Raw genomic sequence first — 18,789 nt, forward strand, 5'->3', positions numbered from 1 at the left:
TAGAAATAGTCAGAGAAGAAAATCCAATCGATAGGGAGGGCCGACCCTCAATTTCAGCGCATCTCTGCAGACTGCAGTGCTGCATGTGGCCAAGCATGTGAGGAGGCAGGAAGATCCGGTGGTTTTTGTCTGTCTTCGTCCTCGTCCTCGCACCAGCCTTGAATGGGGAGGGCAGTACAGTCCCTGGTCGTCTGGTCGTTCTGCCCCCAAATCTGCTGACCCAGCTCAGGGCCACCGGCCCTCTTCACGAGTATGATGTGATTCCAACAGCAATGGCCATTTGGATGATCACGGAAGCTCTGGTGGTACAAATTGCGAGTCGCAACAGATCTCTCTATTTGCAAATTGCTGTGAGAATCGCCGCCCTAGAGGCAAGATCATCAGGCCTGCCTCAGTACGCATATGCTCCAGCAGACATTAATATATCTAATCTAGTGTCTGTTTCATCGCTCCGAACAGTGAAAAATCAATGAAACACACAGTATTAGAGCATCCCCACTCGTTGGCGCTCCCCACGCCCAAATCCGGCGAAATTTTCGTCCGGATTGGATGAAAATTTGGCGTGGGGAGCGCCGAAGTTCCAGCCGTCCCCCCGGCAGGAAACCCCCAACCTCGACCATTTGATGTCATTGTTGGATCCAGGCATACCAAAGAAAGAGTGCCAAATCCAAAGATCATGGGTAGCCACTGCTTCAAGTATCACAGTGCAGCCTTTTTTGTGACCCTTGTACATTCTACGCCACGCAAACGGACGGTTCTTCCATTGCCAATGCATGCGATCAATGCTTCCAAGCATCCCTGGAAAACCTCTAGCTTCATTTGTTGCAAGGATCCTCCGAGTGTCTTCGACGGTGGGTGATCTCAAGTAATAGTCCCCGAACATCGCTATGACGTCCCTGCGGAACCGGTAGAAACAATCAAGGGCGGTGGACTCCGCCATGCGAAGATAGTCATCTGCGGTATCACCGGGAGCTCCATACGCCGGCATCCTCATAGCCACTTGTGCACTTCTGCGGTGACGAAAATCCAACCAAACCGAGTGCAATCCGCCTTGCATCCGAAGTAGGGATCAAAGTGGCGGATGGCATACACAATTTCCGAAATAGCTTTCTGCTCATCCCGAGCGACGCCGGAAAACACTCTCACCGTGCAATGGATTGTCGGCGAAGTAGTCGGCGTACAACATGCGAGTAGCCCTCCATTCGCTGTCTCGGCTTGCACTTCCGGCGACCTCGTGCCGACCCACCACGCCGACGAGTTGCCGGTCCGCCGTACATGCTTGCCAAGCAACCAAGGATCATCATGTGCTCCTCGTCTTGGGCGGCCGCTGCCATCTCTTCTTGCATAAGCTCGACGAACATCCGCTCCTCCTCTTCGTCCGAGTCCATGGCCGGCGAGGCAAATGGACGAACACCGACGGGCGTGGTCGCGGCAACCTGAGCCGCGAGCGACGACGAGCAAGCGAGGCCGGAAAACGAGGCCGGCGGAAGAGCGGCCGGATAGACCGTCGTCCAAACACGGCGGAATATAGGCAGGTGGGGAAGGAGTGGCGGCGCAATCCGGGCAACAAGCCGGCGGGGTGGTGCCGGCGGCGAGAGAGATACGAGGGGTGGGGGAGATTTTGAGCGACGTGGCGGTGGGGTTCGTGCGTCGAGTCACCGACGGATCGGGCCCTTCCCGCTTTTCACTCGTCCGGAGTCCCCGAGCGCTCCCGGGGGGCCGGGGATGGCGTGGGATCGCCGGATGGATTTAGGCCCAAATCCGGACGAAAACGAGGAACCGGGGGCGCGACTGGGCCGAATTACGCCGTCCGGATGGAAAAAACGCTCGCCGGGGGCCTCGTCGGGGGGACGAGTGGAGATGCTCTTATCAGTCGAGTACTGGGTACTCCGCCTCCTTTAACTCCGGTCTCAATCAATCTTGCAACTTGTGCGTCGAGTACAACTGCGGTGCGCGGCAGCACATGACACTCACACTCCTCAAATTCCCGCCAAGAATCATCAGAGTGAGGTTTTGCCGCAGCCGGTCTTGGTCGCCGGCCGCCTTTTCCATTCACAGTACAAACGTCCGTGATCTTTTGCAGTTCCGGGAATCCTCTTGTCCTCTGATCCTCTTTTATCTTCGCCTTTTGATGTCATCTTCCCACCCGGTCTGTTTCGATCCGTCCTTCTTTTGCCATCCCCAGCTCCCCTCCATTTTTTCACAATACAAAGGGCCAACGGCTTCCAAAGTTCACTTCCTTGAAGTGAGGGTTTTTGTTCGAAAGGTACTTGTGAGAGCTGAGACAAGATCAGAGGAAGGGTACCATCCTATGGTTTGAATATCTAAAGTTGACCTTTTTTTAGTCCTAGAAGCTTTTCCTGTCGGCTTGGGTGGGTGTTCTTGAAGCTTGGGCAGGTCGGCAGCCACACTGATGATGATGGCTTTGTTGGATCCGTGAAGGCTTATTGCTGGTAATTAACTTCTGAAAAATATGTGTCTATTAGGCTTGCTGAATGTGCTGTAGGTTCTTGCAAGTTCCTTACTTCCTTTGTCTTCTTTGACTGCATATTCTGGCCCTGAATCCATACGTTCCTGATGATGCTGGTTCAGAATCTCACATAATAATTTTTCTGTGTGTGGATTACTTGACAGGAAAAGGAGGACCGAATTCCTATGAAGTTCTTGCTGCTGAAATTTTCAGAGTATTGACTTGTTAACCATGGAAGGAGGAGAGCAAAAAGTTCAGTTATTTCTTGATGCGGCGCCCAAAGACGACATCCCCATCGCCGCCAAGTCCCTCACCATCAAGACGACCAATGCTGCCGGAAGCCGCGGCGGCTCCGACTGGTCGATCCCCTCCTCGCCGTCGCCGCCGTCCTCCGCGTTCGTCTCCGCGCTGCAGTCCCCCTACATCTCCCCTCGCGTCGCCGAGCCGCCGCCGCCGCCGCGGCATCGAGAAACCCCCAAGGTCTCCAGCGCCGCCGGCGCGGCGCCATCGCCGGCGTCCTGCGCCGACGGGTTCCGCTCGGAGGACACCGAAGCCCCGACGAGCGCCTCCCGCACGCCGCCATCGGAGCTCTACGACTCTCGAGCCATCGGCCTGCGCCGCTCTTCCGATGGCGGCGGCGGGCCGGCGCCGCGCGTGTCCTTCTCCTTCCCCGTGCCGCGCGTCTCGCTCACGCGGGGCGCCGTCGCGTCGCCGATGTCCAACGGCAAGCTCCGGAGCTGCGACGTGTACATCGGGTTCCACGGCCAGGGGGCTCCCCTCACAAGGTTCTGCAGGTGGCTCAAGGCAGAGCTCGAGCTGCAGGGGATCGCTTCGTTCATGACCGACCGGGCCAGGTACTCCGGCGCGCACAGCCATGAGGTTGCAGACCGTATCATCTGCTCGGCGGCTTTCGGCATCGTGGTTGTCACCGTGTCCAGCTTCCTCAACCCATTCGTCCTCGAGGAGATCCGGTTCTTTGCTCAGAAGAGGAACCTGGTGCCTATCTTGTTCGACACCCGGGTGTCCGACATTGCCGGGCTGTTTGACGGCAAGCCGGAGGATAAGGAGGGGATGGAGGCGTTCGAGGGGCTAATGCGGTGCCATGAGCTGAAGCTCGAGACAGATGAGAGCAGCTGGAGGAGGTGTGTGTCAAGGGTGGTCACGGTGCTGCAGTCGAAGCTTGGTCGAGGAACAATTGGCGAGAAGGAGAGTGATGACGGGTTGCCATTTCCGCGGAACAAACATTTTATTGGAAGAGAGAAGGAGCTTGCTGAGATTGAGAGAATGTTTTTCGGGTGTGCGGGGGATGTTGAAGATCTTGAGTGCCCAAGGAGCACCATGCCTAATTGTGAAACCAGTGGTGTGTCAGATGGATTCGCTGATAAGGATAGTGATGCGGTGACGACATCTAATGGCGAGTTCAGCAGCTTTGAGTTGCCCAAGTGCAAGCAGCCTATTTTGGAGACATTGGTTGATCTGGCGATCGAGCAGCCATCGGTAAAAGGGAGAAGCCTTCAGAAGGAGAGATCAAAGCACAGGAAGTCAAGATTCAGGTGCGACAGCAAGGATCATGCCAATGGCAATGTGATCTGCATCAGTGGGATTTCAGGCATTGGCAAGACAGAGCTGGCATTGGAGTTTGCATACCGGTACTCACAGCGGTACAAGATGGTGTTATGGATTGGAGGCGAGGCCAGGTACTTGAGGCAGAATATACTGAATCTGTCGAGGTATTTGGGGTTGGATATCAGTGCTGAGGCTGAGAAGGAGCATGGCAGGATTAGGAACTTTGAGGAGCAAGAGTTGGATGCTTTTCAAAGGGTGAAGAGAGAGCTTTTCAGGGATGTGCCCTACTTGCTTATCATTGATAACCTCGAGAGTGAGAAGGATTGGTGGGAAGGGAAGGACCTGCAAGATGTCATACCAAGGAGCACAGGAGCAAGCCACGTCATGGTGACGACACGGCTACAACGTGTGATGAACCTTGAACCAATGCATCTTCCGCAGCTCTTATTTCATGATGCTATGGTCCTGATAAAAGGAAAAAAGAAGAAGGATTACCCTCCTGAGGAACTAGAAGTTCTGAAGAAATTTGATGAGCAGCTGGGACGACTAAGCTTTGGGCTGTGGCTTGTTGGTTCACTGTTGTCTGAGTTGATGGTTGATCCTTGTATTCTGTTTGATGCTGTTGAGCGGGTATCGTTAAATGATAACATGATTGTGCTCAGTTCCAGCGAGGAAAACTTATGGCAGAACAACCTATTTCTGATTAAGGTGTTAGTCTTCTGCTTCGCATTGATGGACCAGGTGAAAGGAGGTACCCTTGCCTTGAGGATGATCACAGTAGGTTCTTGGTTAGCTCCATCTCCCATATCGTCAACCCTACTAGCTGCCATGGCCAGCAAGCTACCAACAAAAGCCAATAGCCTTCAGTTGTGGAGTGCATCACTTAAGACCGTGCTTTTGTGCAGCACACACTGCTTTCTACCACCGCAAGCAAGGAAAGCTGAGGTGGAGTCAGCACACTTACTAGTTAAACTTGGCTTGGCGCGAAAAACAACTCAACGTGCAGGTTGCTGGATTCAACTTCACCCAATTGTGCAGCTGTTCGGCAAGATCAGCGGTAGTTTGACACCGGCATCTGCAGCAGTATCTGGTGTCATAAGGACTGGCAATATGTCTATGTACTCAGACCACATGTGGGCTAGTGCGTTCCTTTTGTTTGGCTTCAAATCAGAGCCACCTGTTGTTAAACTTAAGGCAGTCGACCTGGTGCTCTTCATCAAGAAGATAGCACTACCCTTGGCAATACAGGCATTCATGACATTCTCGCGCTGCAGTTCGGCATTGGAGTTACTTAAGGTGTGCACCAACATCCTTGAGGATGCGGAGAAGTCAATTGCATCACGATTACAGGACTTGAAGCAGGGATCACTTTGCTGGAAGAAGAAACTGCGAGCAGACAACCATGTGGATGAGTTCATTTGGCATGAGATGACACTTCTGAAAGCAATGCTGCTTGAGACAAGGGCGAAGTTACTGATGCGAGGAGGATTATTTGACAGCGCCGAGGAGCTGTGCAGAACTTGCATCAGCATCAGGACGGTCACGCTTGGCCACGACCATGCCCAGACATTGGCAGCTCAGGAGACACTAGCAAAGGTTGTTAGATACAGGAGTAAAATTTAAGATGATGCAGAACCATGTTAGTGTTTGACGTAAGCATCCGGATTTCATATTTTGTTCTTGGCTGTCTCAGCAATTAACCATTTAGCATTCCTGGTCATGGCACGCTTTTGTTTGATCACAGAAACAGCTAATGTGATGAGATAATGTGTAACTTGACAGCTTATTTAACCAACTTGATGTGTACAGTTCGGTCTCCGTAATTGTACCACTGAATTTTCTACTACCTCTGTCTCCATAGTCTCCATAAAAGGATGTCTGAGATTTGTCTAAATTTGGATGCATCTAGTCTAAGACATCTTTTTACGGACGGAGTGAGTAGATGAAAAGTTGAGTAATATGGATGAGTTCTCTGATGACTCATGTGACTTGGAGATTCTATCTGCTAGTAACTAGTGTTTGCTTCTGCTGAACATCTTAGCAGATAACTGCCGTGAAGAGTACTTAGCAAGGCATCTGTAATTTGCAACCCCTTGTGCAGCGGCTTGATGAAATTCATTTTTTTGCTTAGCTATACCGATGTTGGATCTCTGAGACAATTTCTAGGATTTCCCCCTATTTTCAGTGTGGCATTTCAGCAGCAAAGTTGTTGGGCGAAGTAACATCATTTCAACTGAAAAAAATGAAATTATTTGTTGCATTACTTACTAATATAGGACATACCCCAAAAAAAAAAAATCAAGAACCAAAGTTGCTTGTTTCTTATCACGGCAGTATAAGGTAAGTAACAGGGGAGAGGGGAGAGGGCAGTTCGTGTTCTTTTATCAAAGTAGCTGGTTTTGGAGGAACTGCCAGTAGCTAGTAAATGAGAGGGGAGAGTCATGCGATGCTTTTTTGCTGATTGAAGTTCAATATCAGTTAGACTGCAAGTCTACAATGTTATCTTAGTAGGCATGCCCATTTTGTGAGGCGAGGGAAGGACCTGTGGATAGCAAGTTCAGGTCTGAATGTCTGATCTTGCATCATAGCAACATAAACTTCAGGTATCTTTGAGGTGAGGGAAGAGTTACAAAGCGCCATGTGTGAAGTCTGAAGGACCTGTGAGGTGAGGGAAGGACCTGTGCATAGCAAATTCAGGTCAGAATGTCTGATCATGCGTGAAGTCTGAAGTACTCTGGAGAAGGCCAATTGATGATCACATCCATGATATATATGCCATGTCCATGTTCATGTTTGCCTGCTTGTGGTAGGTGGTGGCCATGGATGTGACCTTCCTGTCCTGTGCTCGTCGGGGGAGGCGCCCTTCAAGATAGAGGTGGGGTTCTTCGACACAGTCCGAGACAGTCACAGTCAGCAGAAGAAGATGAAGCCAGGAAAAGACTTAGCGCAGAAAGCTCTTCCAAGCTGTTGCTGAGATATTCTAGTTTTTTTTGGAGCAAAATGCACGTGCATTAAACATTTCTCTCAAAAAAAATAGCTCATTCTCGACACAAAGTTTCGTAATTTATCACTTGCATTTGAGTCTGCTCTCCACGAAAAATAAAAAAGAATAAGTATACTTTTTAAAGCAAGGTACGATGCTATCCTTGCAATTTAAAAACTAGTGCAGATATGTTGTGCCTAGGGTCCGAATGGGCATCCAAGTTTCCTTTAGACACCTAGGAAAAACACCATGTTTATGAGCCCTTCACAATCATATGAACTGCGGCTAACCCTCACAAGCAGGGAAATTTTGATGGGTTAACCAATTCCATTGTTCTCCAAGATATCTTTTTTTCTGATTAAAAAAGACTAACAATAGCTGAACCATCTATGGGTGAACTTTATACAGAACTGTTGAGGGTGCGGATTTTTTAATTACTCAAGTAAGAAAAGTAGACAAATGTGTAAATTTAAATGCGCAGTCATATTTCCCGCTGTACTTGGGAGGGTCTCCATCCATCCTTGTTTAATTTACTTGCAATTATTATCCAATCATGTAGCTCATAAAAAATGATTAATCCGCTTTACTTCTCTTCATCTCCAAAACTAGCTTAGGATGTACTCCCTCCGTCTGCGAATAAGTGTATGTTTTCTTTATTCTGGAAGTCAAACATGATCCTTTAATCAACTTTTTACACAAAAATAGCAACATATGTGACATCAGATTACTATAATAATTAACTTCATGCCAAGATGATAATAATTTTGTGTCATAAATGCTGCTACTTTTTTTAAAAAGTTAATAAAGTTTGACTTAAGACATACCCTAACATATACTTATTTGAGAACGGGGGAGTGGATGTCCCTTCAACTTATAAGAAATAACTTCATCTCCAAAACTAGCTTAGGACGTAGATGTCCTTTCAGCTTATAGAAAATAATAGTACATTGGAAACCTCCATCAAGATATTTGTTGGGTCATACACTTTAGAGACAGCCACCAAGGTTTTTAATTAAAGATATAAAATAGTAACAAACAACTGAACAAATATGTCTATAATTCATGCAAGTGACACAAACTAATCCATGAAGACGTCCTATTTTGTTTTTTTTTGGCTTCATTCAAATTTAAGGGAAAATGTTTCTAAATATTTATAATGATGAACTTTTTGAAAAAATAAACTAACGTAATTCTTGTTATGAGCTACGGTTGAATGATATATTTTATATTGGTATAAGAATTAATATATTAACCAAGCGATAAAATATATACAAGTAAATTGTAAGTTGATGAAAGGAACTATGACATGGTATACAAGCTTAGTATAAATATGACGAGACGTTATAGATAACATTCTCCTCTCAGAAGGTTCTTGCATAAATACCACTCGAAAATTTCTTTTGGAATAATATCAGTGAAACCCATAAATACCATCTTGCTTCAAGGGGTTTTATTTACCAAAAGAAAGAATTTGGTTGTTTGGCTTTTCAGAATCTTAGGGATTTCAACTTATGTATATTCTTGCTTCTTGGATCAGGAGATATCATCTAGATGATGACCAAATTTGGAAAATGGTTGTTGATTAAAAATATGATTTGTCTCCAAATATTTTGAGGGCTAATCCCTCACATTGCTCCCCTTTTTGTAAAGGTGTAATGTGGGTGGCCTCTGCGGTTAGAGTTGGTTATAAATGAGATGTTGGAAATGGACATAAGGACATCTCCAGCGGCGCGACGCATTTAATGTCCGCGAGCATCCGTTTGCGTCGCGCCGCGGACGCTAAAATGACCGTTTTTGTCCGCGCGTCCGTTTGCGTCTGGGGGCTGCTCCAGTGGGGCGACGTATTTATTTTTTTCTTATTTTTTTCCTCTAATCCATTTAAACATAGTTCCAAATATTATATATTGGAACATGGTTTTACACAAACTAATACATAATTGGGAACATGGTTTACACAAACTAATACATAGTTTGAACCATGGTGGACACAAATAAAACATTGCTAAATGAGGAAACCAGTTGTGTTGAATTTCGTATGTTCGCTGCCAAGAAAGAACATTCGAGGGCACACTCAGTCACCCAAACTGGAAAATCCAGCAGGAGATGGTGCCCTTGTTGGTTCTACCGAGGATGAACATCCAGAAACCTCCACTACTGGCTTCGTCTGGCCCGTAGCCAGATTCGCTGCAAAGAAAGAACACTCTAAGTTCTAGCTATCGGTATCCGAACCGGATTCGCCGGTGTGGTAGCGCCTACGGCACGCCGTGTCGTCGAACACCTTGACGATCATCCCGCCATCACCCTCGTAGAGGAAGGTGAGCTGGAAGCCGCGCTCGAGCTCGAGGTCGCGGGCGAACTTGTCCCACCCCGTGTGCAGGTACATCTTGCCCTGCCCGTCGAACAAGACCTCCACGGTCCAGCGGCAGAAGTTGCAGCTGGCCTCCCGTAGCTGCAAATGCGCCGGCTCGACGCCATCGACGAACTCGGCGAACTTGTCCGGGAGCCGCTTGATGCCGAGTGGGTCGTCGTCGATGTGGAGGAGAAACTCGAAGCAGCGGTCCTCCTGCGAAGACGAGGAGGGCACAGGCGACGGCGAGCGTGAGGCTGTAGCTGCTCCACCATGGCGGCCCCTGCCCCGGCCATGGGGGCGCCCAGGGCCGCGGCCTCGACCGCCTCGCCGGCCACCAAGACCGGCCATGGACTTCTTCGCGGGCCTGGCTGCGTCGCAGGAACACCTAGGCGGCGCTACGGTCGAGCTTTGTGGCGGCTAGGGTTTCTTTGGAGGAGTGGATGAGGAAGAAGAACGCGCGCCCCCTTTATATAGGTTGGAGGCATGCGGTGGCCGCGGGACGCGTGGCGTCGCCATTAACGTGGTTGGCGGAGGTGGGCTGCGGCCGAGGTATCGCCATTAACGTGGCGCAGGCTGCCGAAGCGATGCAGCAGCGCAGTCGCTGGCGCGTTTGAGAAGACGCATCGACGCAGGGTCGCTGCCAGGCGGGCCCGACGAAACGTCCGCCAGACGCGAGCGGACACTTTGCGCTGGCTTGAGCTGGTTGAGTTAATCAAATCAGTGCATCTTACTACTGGTACTGATAGTTCTGTTTGGTTATTTCATTCTTCTGGTACTTATTATGTTCGTTCCTTTTATGGGATTGTGAACAATGGTGGTCTTTTTCCGGTTCATACTCTAGCAGTTTGGAAGTTGCACATTCCTCCCCATATTCATATTTTCATGTGGCTTATGTCAAATGATAAGCATTTGACTAGGGATAATCTTAGCAATAGAAGACCGGTTGAGGATGGTTCCTGTTTATTTTGCAATGAACATGAATCAACTAGGCATTTATTCTTTGAATGCGTTGTAGCTAAACAAGCTTGGGTTGTAATCTCGGATATTTTTAACATTTATATTGGTGCCTCATTTGAATCAGTGGCTAGATGGTGGTTAAGCGAAAATAAGAATTCAGTTCTGATTTTTTTGCATCTGCTACTCTGTGGACCTTGTGGTCGATTCGTCACGAGATGTGTTTCCAGGACCTACATCGTCGTATTGGTCTCTGTCGCCGGAAAACAATAGATCGTGTTAGAAAGAATTACCCAGCAAATAGGGTCGTCCCAGAATTGAGCACGTTGTAATCCAAGCCGATCGATTTCCATCAGCTAATCCGTTTTCTACTAAGTTACCATAGCTACTATATAAACGTTGTAATGAACGCTCAGAAATATAAAAGAAAAGAAAGTCACAGGCGCGTACGCACGGAGGATCGCTGGACTACATCGTCGTTTTCGTGGCGATCGGGTCGGAAAGAACTTGGCTGCAGGGGCTAGGCCAAATACGTCGACCATGGGAGCACTCTGCAGCTCTTTGGCATCCATAGAACGCTCTTTGGAGTCCATTGAACGCTTTCTGGACTCCATAGAACGCTTTTTGGATTCCATAGAACGCCTTCTGCCGCCGACTAAACGCCCGTCGTATGACGACCTACCAACGGAGCTCCTAGACCTCGTCATCGCACGCCTCCCCGACCCCGCCGACCGTGCCCGCGCTCGCGCCGTCTGCCGCTCATGGCACGCCGCCGTGCGCCGACGTGGCGCCCAGCCATGGCGGCTGCCTAGCACCATGTGCCCTATAGAACGCCTCCGTTCGTTGCCCCGCGGCGCCAAAACCGTAGGCTCCACCGACGACTAGCTCGCCGTCCGCGTAGGCGAGAAGCCCGGCAGATATCTCATGCATAACCCGTTTGTCAACAAGACGGTGCCGTTGGCCGAGCTGGAGGCCGTCATCGGCAACCACAAATCTACTATCTGCAAGTTCCTCATGCGGTCAGGTGCCACCGACGACCTCGTCGCCGTCATCACCAACAACAGGAGACACGCTTTCATGGTGATCCGCCCAGGGAAGGGCGTGTGGCTGCCGCCGCCGCGGACGCGCCCCTACGTCGACATCATCGACTTTGCTTTCCTCCAAGGGAAACTCTACGCCATCACCAAGGCAGAGCACCTCATCCCCTTCGATCTCGCCTTGGATGGTCCTGATGGGAGTCCAGTCGTCACCGTCGGAAGGCGCCTCATCAAACAATCGCCGGATTACTATACTCACCACGAGCAGGAGCTTCCTGCAGCACTAGCACCACCACCAAACGATATCAGCATCCACAGTTCCTCGGGTCATGTCTGGTCACCCGCCGGATCTGATGATGATGTCTGCATCACTAGCCGCCATCTGGTTGAATCACGCGGGAAGCTGCTCATGGTGAGGCACAATCACCAAGTGCGTCCTTGGAGCGATTACTGTCCGGGTGCTATTTACGTTACTCGCAGGGTGGACATTTTTGAAGCGGACACCGCAGCTGGCGCTTGGATGCCGGTGACTGGTGGGCTTGGCGGCGGTCGAGCACTCTTTATCAGCAAACACTTCTCCAAGTCCGTCGCTGCACCTTGTGGAGAGCTGGAGGAAGATTCCATTTACTTCATGGGCACTGGTGAGGTTTTCAGCCTCAAGACTGATACTTGTAGCCCCTCGCGGTTATGTAGGTCTTTCGGCACACTAACATGGCTCTTTCACCCAAAATTGGTATTTTAGCGGTGAAAGATTATGCCATAGACACCAATAATTTGATGTAAAAAATAATGTGATTTTGACTATTTCTATGTGATATACCGTTGTATGTTTCATGAACCCCTCGATATTTCATCCTACATATTAATATATTAATTATGCTCCACTTTATCACCTTTATCAACCGATATTCTTTCATATCACCACTCGAAGAATTTGGTACATATGTTTGATTTCCTATAACAAACACAAGATTTCTATCTCAGTGAGAATTAATAATTCCCAGTCGACCAACCTTAACCGTGACATAAGTTCACTCTTGATAAGGCTCTCTATGGATTGAAACACCAGCAAAACCCGCCGCCGCCGTATGCTAACCCTAAAGGCAGCCGCCGCCGATCTCAAAACCCCACCACCAAAAAAGCCTCAAAACCCTACATCCCATCCCGTGCCCGCCGCCGCCATGAGTTCATCCTCGGCAAGCTCTGGCCTCGTCGCCGCCCTTGGAGCTCCTCCGGCCCAACAGCTCACCCAGAGCAATTTTCTGCTATGGAAGGCGCTGGTCCTTCCTGCTTTTCGCGGTGCCAACGTGATGTCCCTCCTTGAGGGAACAGATCGTGCTCCGCCGAAGCTCATTGAAGTCGAGGATGCCGACAAGAAGAAAATCTCTGTGGAAAATCCGGCCTATGTTACTTGGATGGCGAGGGATCAACAGGTTCTTCGCTTCCTGCTGAACACGCTATCTCCGGACATCCTCTCCCATCTCCTTGCAGTTGAGTCCACTTCTGAAGCCTGAAACACCATCAATGCTATGGTCAAAACCGTCTCTCACACCAAGGCTCAACATCTGCGGGAACAGCTCAATGACACCAAGAAGCTCACCATGACTGCGGATCAGTATTACACGAAGATGAGAGGTTTTGCATCAGAAACTTACTTACTGCCCTTGGGAAGCCCATTGAGGAAGATGAATTTCTTGGCTACTTACTTCATGGTCTTGACAAGACTGAGTATAATTCTCTAATCACTACTGTGAATGGCAATCCTGGAACTACTCTGGATGAATTCTATGATCAGCTGTCCTCTTATGACATGCGCAATGGCGTCGAAGAAAATGGCACCTTCATCTCTTCTGCAAACCTAGCCCGCCGTGACCGTGAGCAGCGCTCCCGCGGGCGGACCTCTCCTCAGCAGTGGTACTCCTCCCCGCGCGGTCGTAGCCCCGATCGTGGCTCCCACCGCGACGGAGGCAGTGGAGGTGGTGGCTATCGCCACACTAGAGATGACGACCGCGGCTCCTGGTGCTGTGATGATCGAGGCTCATGGCGGAGTGATGACCGTCATGGTTACCGTGATCATCGTGATGATAGACGCGACAAGCATCGTGATGATGGTGATCGTTATCGCCGCTCTGATGGGGGTGGACGCCGTGACCGTGCCCCTACACCTTTTGTTGATACTGAATGTCAAATTTGTAAGATCTATGGTCATCCCGCCTCGGAATGTTGGTGGCGCTACTCGGATGACAAGAAGGACAAGGGAGATAAAGGAGAAAAGGGTGCACACCTTGCCTCCTATGGAGTGGACACAAACTGGTACACTGATACGGGCGCCACTGATCATATCACTAGTGAGTTGAACAAGCTCCACATTGCCAACAAGTACAATGGACAAGACCGGGTTCGCACTGCTGAAGGTAAAGGCATACCCATTAGTCATATTGGTAATTCAATTTTGCGTACCCCTCATGGCTCTTTTGATCTTAACAACATTCTTCATGTCCCTAATGCATCCAAAAATCTTTTATCTGTGCATAAGTTCACTCTTGATAATCATGTCTTTATTGAGTTTCACCCTTTCTTCTTCTTAATCAAGGACCAGGAAACTCGAAGAATTCTGTTTAGGGGCCCCTGCTATGGTGGTCTCTATCCCTTGGTGCCTATGTTTCATGAGACCTCCAAGCTTGCATTCGCCGCAATAAAGCCGTCATCCTCTACATGGCATCGTCGTTTAGGTCATCCATATTCCTTTGTGGTTCAACAAGTTATTAGGAAAAATAAAATAGCTTACACCCATGAGAGTACCCCATATATTTGTGATTCTTGTCAGTTACCTAAGAGTCATCAGTTGCCATATCCTATATCTACTAGTGTCTCCACTACTCCTCTAGAACAAGTATTCTCTGATGTATGGGGCCCTGCTCCCCTCTCTGTGGGAAAACATGCATACTATGTAAGCTTTATCGATGATTTTAGTAAATTTACATGGATCTATTTGCTCAAGAAGCGTTCTGATGTTTATCAAGCTTTCCTTAATTATCAACAGTTTGTTGAGCGCAAGTTTGATAGGAAAATAGTTACTATGCAAACAGATTGGGGTGGTGAATGTGAGAAACTAAATAAATTCTTTCAGCAAGTTGGCATTACACATCATGTTTCATGTCCTCATGCACATCGACAAAATGGCTCAACTGAAAGAAAACATCGTCATATTGTTGAAGTTGGTCTTGCCTTACTTGCAAATGCATCTATGCCTCTTAAATTCTGGGATGAAGCTTTTCTCACTGCCACTTTTCTCATCAATTTACTTTTAGTAAAGTCTTAAATTTTGAGACTCCTACAGAACGTCTTCTTCATGTTACACCAAATTATGATGCCCTCAGAGTTTTTGGTTGTGCTTGCTAGCCTAATCTTCGCCCTTAAAATAAACGCAAACTTGCTTTTCGCTCCAAGCAATGTGTTTTTCTTGGTTACAGTCCTCTTCACAAAGGAGTCAAGTGTCTCGATGTGTCCACTGGTCGTATATACATTTCTCGTGATGTTGTCTTTGATGAAAATGTGTTTCCTTTTGCCTCTCTACATCCCAATGCCGGTGCTCTTCTCAAAAAAGAAATGTTGCTTCTTCCATCATCCATTGATTCATCATCATCACATGAGGGTGTACGAAAATTTTGATAACCATATGTCTCCTATTGTGCCCATTGTTCATGTGCTACAGGATGAGGAAGGTGCTGCTCGAAATCCTATAGAAAATGGAGTTGAAATCCGCTCAGAAATTGATGTTGAAGTTCTGCCAGCAAATGACGAAACTGGCGCTGAAATTGATGCAGAGGAACATTCCCTGATGCACTCTGATCCCGAAGACGCGTCGGATCCCGAGGAGGATCCTCCCGCCTCCGGCCTGGACGCTAGCGCCAGGCGGTCCCCGCTCGCGCGTGCTGGCCACACGCCCACGCCCTCTGCCGGTTCGCCATCTAGCGCCTCGCCCGCCGCGCCGGAGCGGTCCCCGCCCCTGTCTCCGTCAGTGCGTGGTCGACACACGCCTCCGGCCAGCCCCGTCTCGCCACCTGGCGCTGCCAGCCCTGAGCACCGGTCCCCTCTGCATGATTCCCCTGTCTTGTCTGCCAGGGAATCTGGGGCAGGATCTGGATCCTCTGTGGCTGCAGCCAGTGGGGAGACTACTACTGCTGAAAACTCCACTGAAAATTCTGATGATTCAAGCACCAATATTGCTGCACCACCACCGCCTCCACCTGCTGAACCACGAACTCGTCTTCGGAAAGGTATAGGTATAAGAAATCCTAAAAAGTATACTGATGGAACTGTTAGATATGACATGTTGTCTTCTACAGGTGAGCCATGCACTCTTGTGGAAGCTCTCAATGATCCAAATTGGTGACAAGCAATGCAGGATGAATATGATGCTTTGATTGACAACAAGACCTGGCACCTTGTTCCTCCAAGTAAAAACAGAAATTTAATTGACTGCAACTGGGTGTATCGTATCAAGAAAAAGGCAGATGGTACTATTGACAGATATAAAACACGTCTTGTTGCAAAAGGTTTTAAATCAAGGTATGGCATTGATTATGAAGATACTTTTAGTCCTGTAGTTAAAATTGCTACTATCAGAACTGTTCTATCTATATCTGTCTCTCGTAGATGGAGTCTATGGCAGCTAGATGTCAAGAACGCGTTTCTTCATGGGGTTGTGGAAGAGGAGGTTTATATGAAACAACCTCCAAGTTTTGAAAGTTCTTCTGTACCGCACTATATATATGCAAACTTAACATCTAACAGGCCAAAGTTTAGAGTGGGAAGACACCGGACCAAAAGCCTTCTTCTACGTACGTGCTGATAGGCCTGTAGAATACATAATGTTTTTTTAATGGCTCTTTAATTTACACCAGTAGAAAACGGGTCTATTGTCTCGGTTGTGGAGGACCTTTAGTCCCCGGTTTCCCAACCAGGACTGCTAAACGGGACTAAATCCCCACCTTTAGTCCCGGTTGGATTACAAACCGGGGCTAAAGTCCATCCACATGGACGCAGCGGAGCGCTCGGGCTGGGGACCTTTAGTCCCAGTGGTTGGTAACACCAATTGGGACTAAAGTGCACGCCAGGGTTTATGATTCTAGCCCATGTATTTTTTGTATACAATTCAATTCTTTTTCATTTATATATACAACGCTAATACATATATATTGTACATGTTGATGCAGACTACTACATACTGCACGTTGATGAATATATATAACATATTTTCTCTTATGATCACACACATATATATATACAATTGGTAGCCATATGATCATACATGTATGTTGATGCATCTATTTTATTACATGAAGATCATTAAATTACAAGGAGGCATAGGGGTAATAGTATTCTCCGACTTCAGATATGGCCTCCGTAAGAAAGAATTCCGACAATTCCTCTTGAAGTTGTCCTAGACATGCCTTTGGTAGGACTTTCCCCACCATGCCTTCGACCTATAAAGAATAAGATCAAATATGAATATATGAGTTGTGTGTATAGCAAATTATCATTAAAATAATTGTGAATATTTTTTACGTACTTGATTTTTTTTTGTAATCTACACGCCGCTCAGTCGCCATGTTGATGAACTTGAAAACGTAGTATGCACATAAATTGGTCCCCGGTGACTGCCTCTCACACTTTACGAAAATAAAATCTAATCAAAAAATAATCAAGCATGATAATGGTATATATATGTAAACTAGAATTAAAGCGACGAGAGGAGCTAGCTAGTAGCTACTTACCTCAAGCCTTTCATAATGCAGTGTCAGTGCTCATTGACCGGTCACCTTTTTTATGAACGTTTTCCAACAACTTCCCGGCAAAAGAAAATGAATAAAGAACTTATTAATTACTTGGTATTAGGAAATGAACGAAAGGGACTGATATAGTGCAATAATGATTGAAATATCCTGTTGTGCATGTAAATCATGTTGTCGTAATCCTCGGGGTTTTTATCTAATGGGTCCATGATATAAACTTTTTCAGAGTCAACTTTAATTGTTAGCAAAATGTAGTGGAAATTGCGCATTCATGCATAACTCATCAATTACACTTAATATCAAGTAAGCAAATAGAATATGTGTACAAGACAGTACCACTCACTTGAAGTTGTAAAGAAATAATATGGAACCACGGTATTTTGTTGCACTAAAAATATTAGCAAGTTGGCCTATGTGTCCTCAGAAATTTTTTGTAGCGTAGCCCAATTAACAACATATGGGGTCAATGAACCCAATGTCATAGAGTGACTTTCTTCTACATTCGAGAATCTTCCATCTGTGTAATGGCGTACAAAAGAATATAGTGAGGATAACTACATGCAATGAACTTGGTGATATAGAAACTTAATTACAGAAATAAATAACTTACAAACAATAGTAACTAACAATAGATTTGTTGAGGGCATCTAGATTGAATAATTGGAAAAATTCTTCAAACTCAATAGCTATGGAGTCTTAACAGTAAATGATCATGTCGTACCGCCACCATTAGATAATTGCGATCTCCCTTCGTGGTTTCCACGTACCACTCATGCAATTTTTGCATTTGCGTTAGTAGGAGTGGGATATACTCAGGTCTGACCAGAGGCTGTCCTCAGACATATTTTCATGCTAGTTCATCAGCCTTGGGCATAACATTGAGGCCCATCAATTGAGTAACAGTAAGACGTTGTCCCGCTACATCACCCAGACGTAAGTTCTTATCGGAATACAGCTTGAGCGCGGGGGTCGATTGATTGTCCTGTTCTCTGAGCTGGGGAACTTTTTTCATGCTTGTGCTGCTACTTCCCATCTGCTTAGAAGGATCCTTTGGTAAGACAATTTTTTGGCTTTTGGAAGGAACGGTGGACTTCGAGGTGTTGGTACTCTTCCTCTTTGGATGTGTTGGAGGAGACGGTGGCTTTGGACCTGTTGGATCCTGCTGCTTGAGAGGTGGACTTAGAGGTGCTGGAGAAGACGGTGGGCTTGGAGGTGTTGCTTGCCTCCCCGGAGGAAACAAGATATTTTTCTTTGGCCATAGAATGATAGCACCCATGGCTTCTCGCAGTGTCGACTCTCCTTCAGCTCCACGGATGTCAAGCTCCAATGACTCATATCCCTTTACAACTTCATCCACCCCGACACGGGCATAGCCATCTTGAATATCACTACCATGCCAGCGTGCTCCAGGTTCACAAGGTAAAGCAAAACCGACCGCCACCTTCGTGGATATGTTCTTCATTGACTAGTGTAGCTCACAATTTGTCTTCTCCCTGATATCATCTACGGGGTAGTGATAAATCGGTGCCTCATCAACATGCCCTTGCTGGCTCACTTGCTGTTGCAGCTGCTTTAGCATGCCATACAATTCCAAGTTACTTGTTTCTAGCTTCTGCAACCACTCTGCCTCC

General features: G+C 47.6%; 1 protein-coding gene across 1 annotated transcript; it reads left to right on the plus strand.

Moving 5' to 3' along the window:
- Positions 1-2,404: 2,404 nt before the first annotated feature.
- Positions 2,405-5,798, plus strand: LOC124654823. The gene is made up of 2 exons (XM_047193807.1): positions 2,405-2,453; positions 2,635-5,798. The coding sequence occupies exon 2, from the start codon at positions 2,702-2,704 to the stop codon at positions 5,657-5,659; it is 2,958 nt and encodes a 985-aa protein (XP_047049763.1). The 5' UTR covers positions 2,405-2,453; positions 2,635-2,701; the 3' UTR covers positions 5,660-5,798.
- Positions 5,799-18,789: the final 12,991 nt, after the last annotated feature.

This window comes from Lolium rigidum, chromosome 5 (assembly GCF_022539505.1).
Source record: "Lolium rigidum isolate FL_2022 chromosome 5, APGP_CSIRO_Lrig_0.1, whole genome shotgun sequence".
Lineage (NCBI taxonomy): Eukaryota > Viridiplantae > Streptophyta > Magnoliopsida > Poales > Poaceae > Lolium > Lolium rigidum.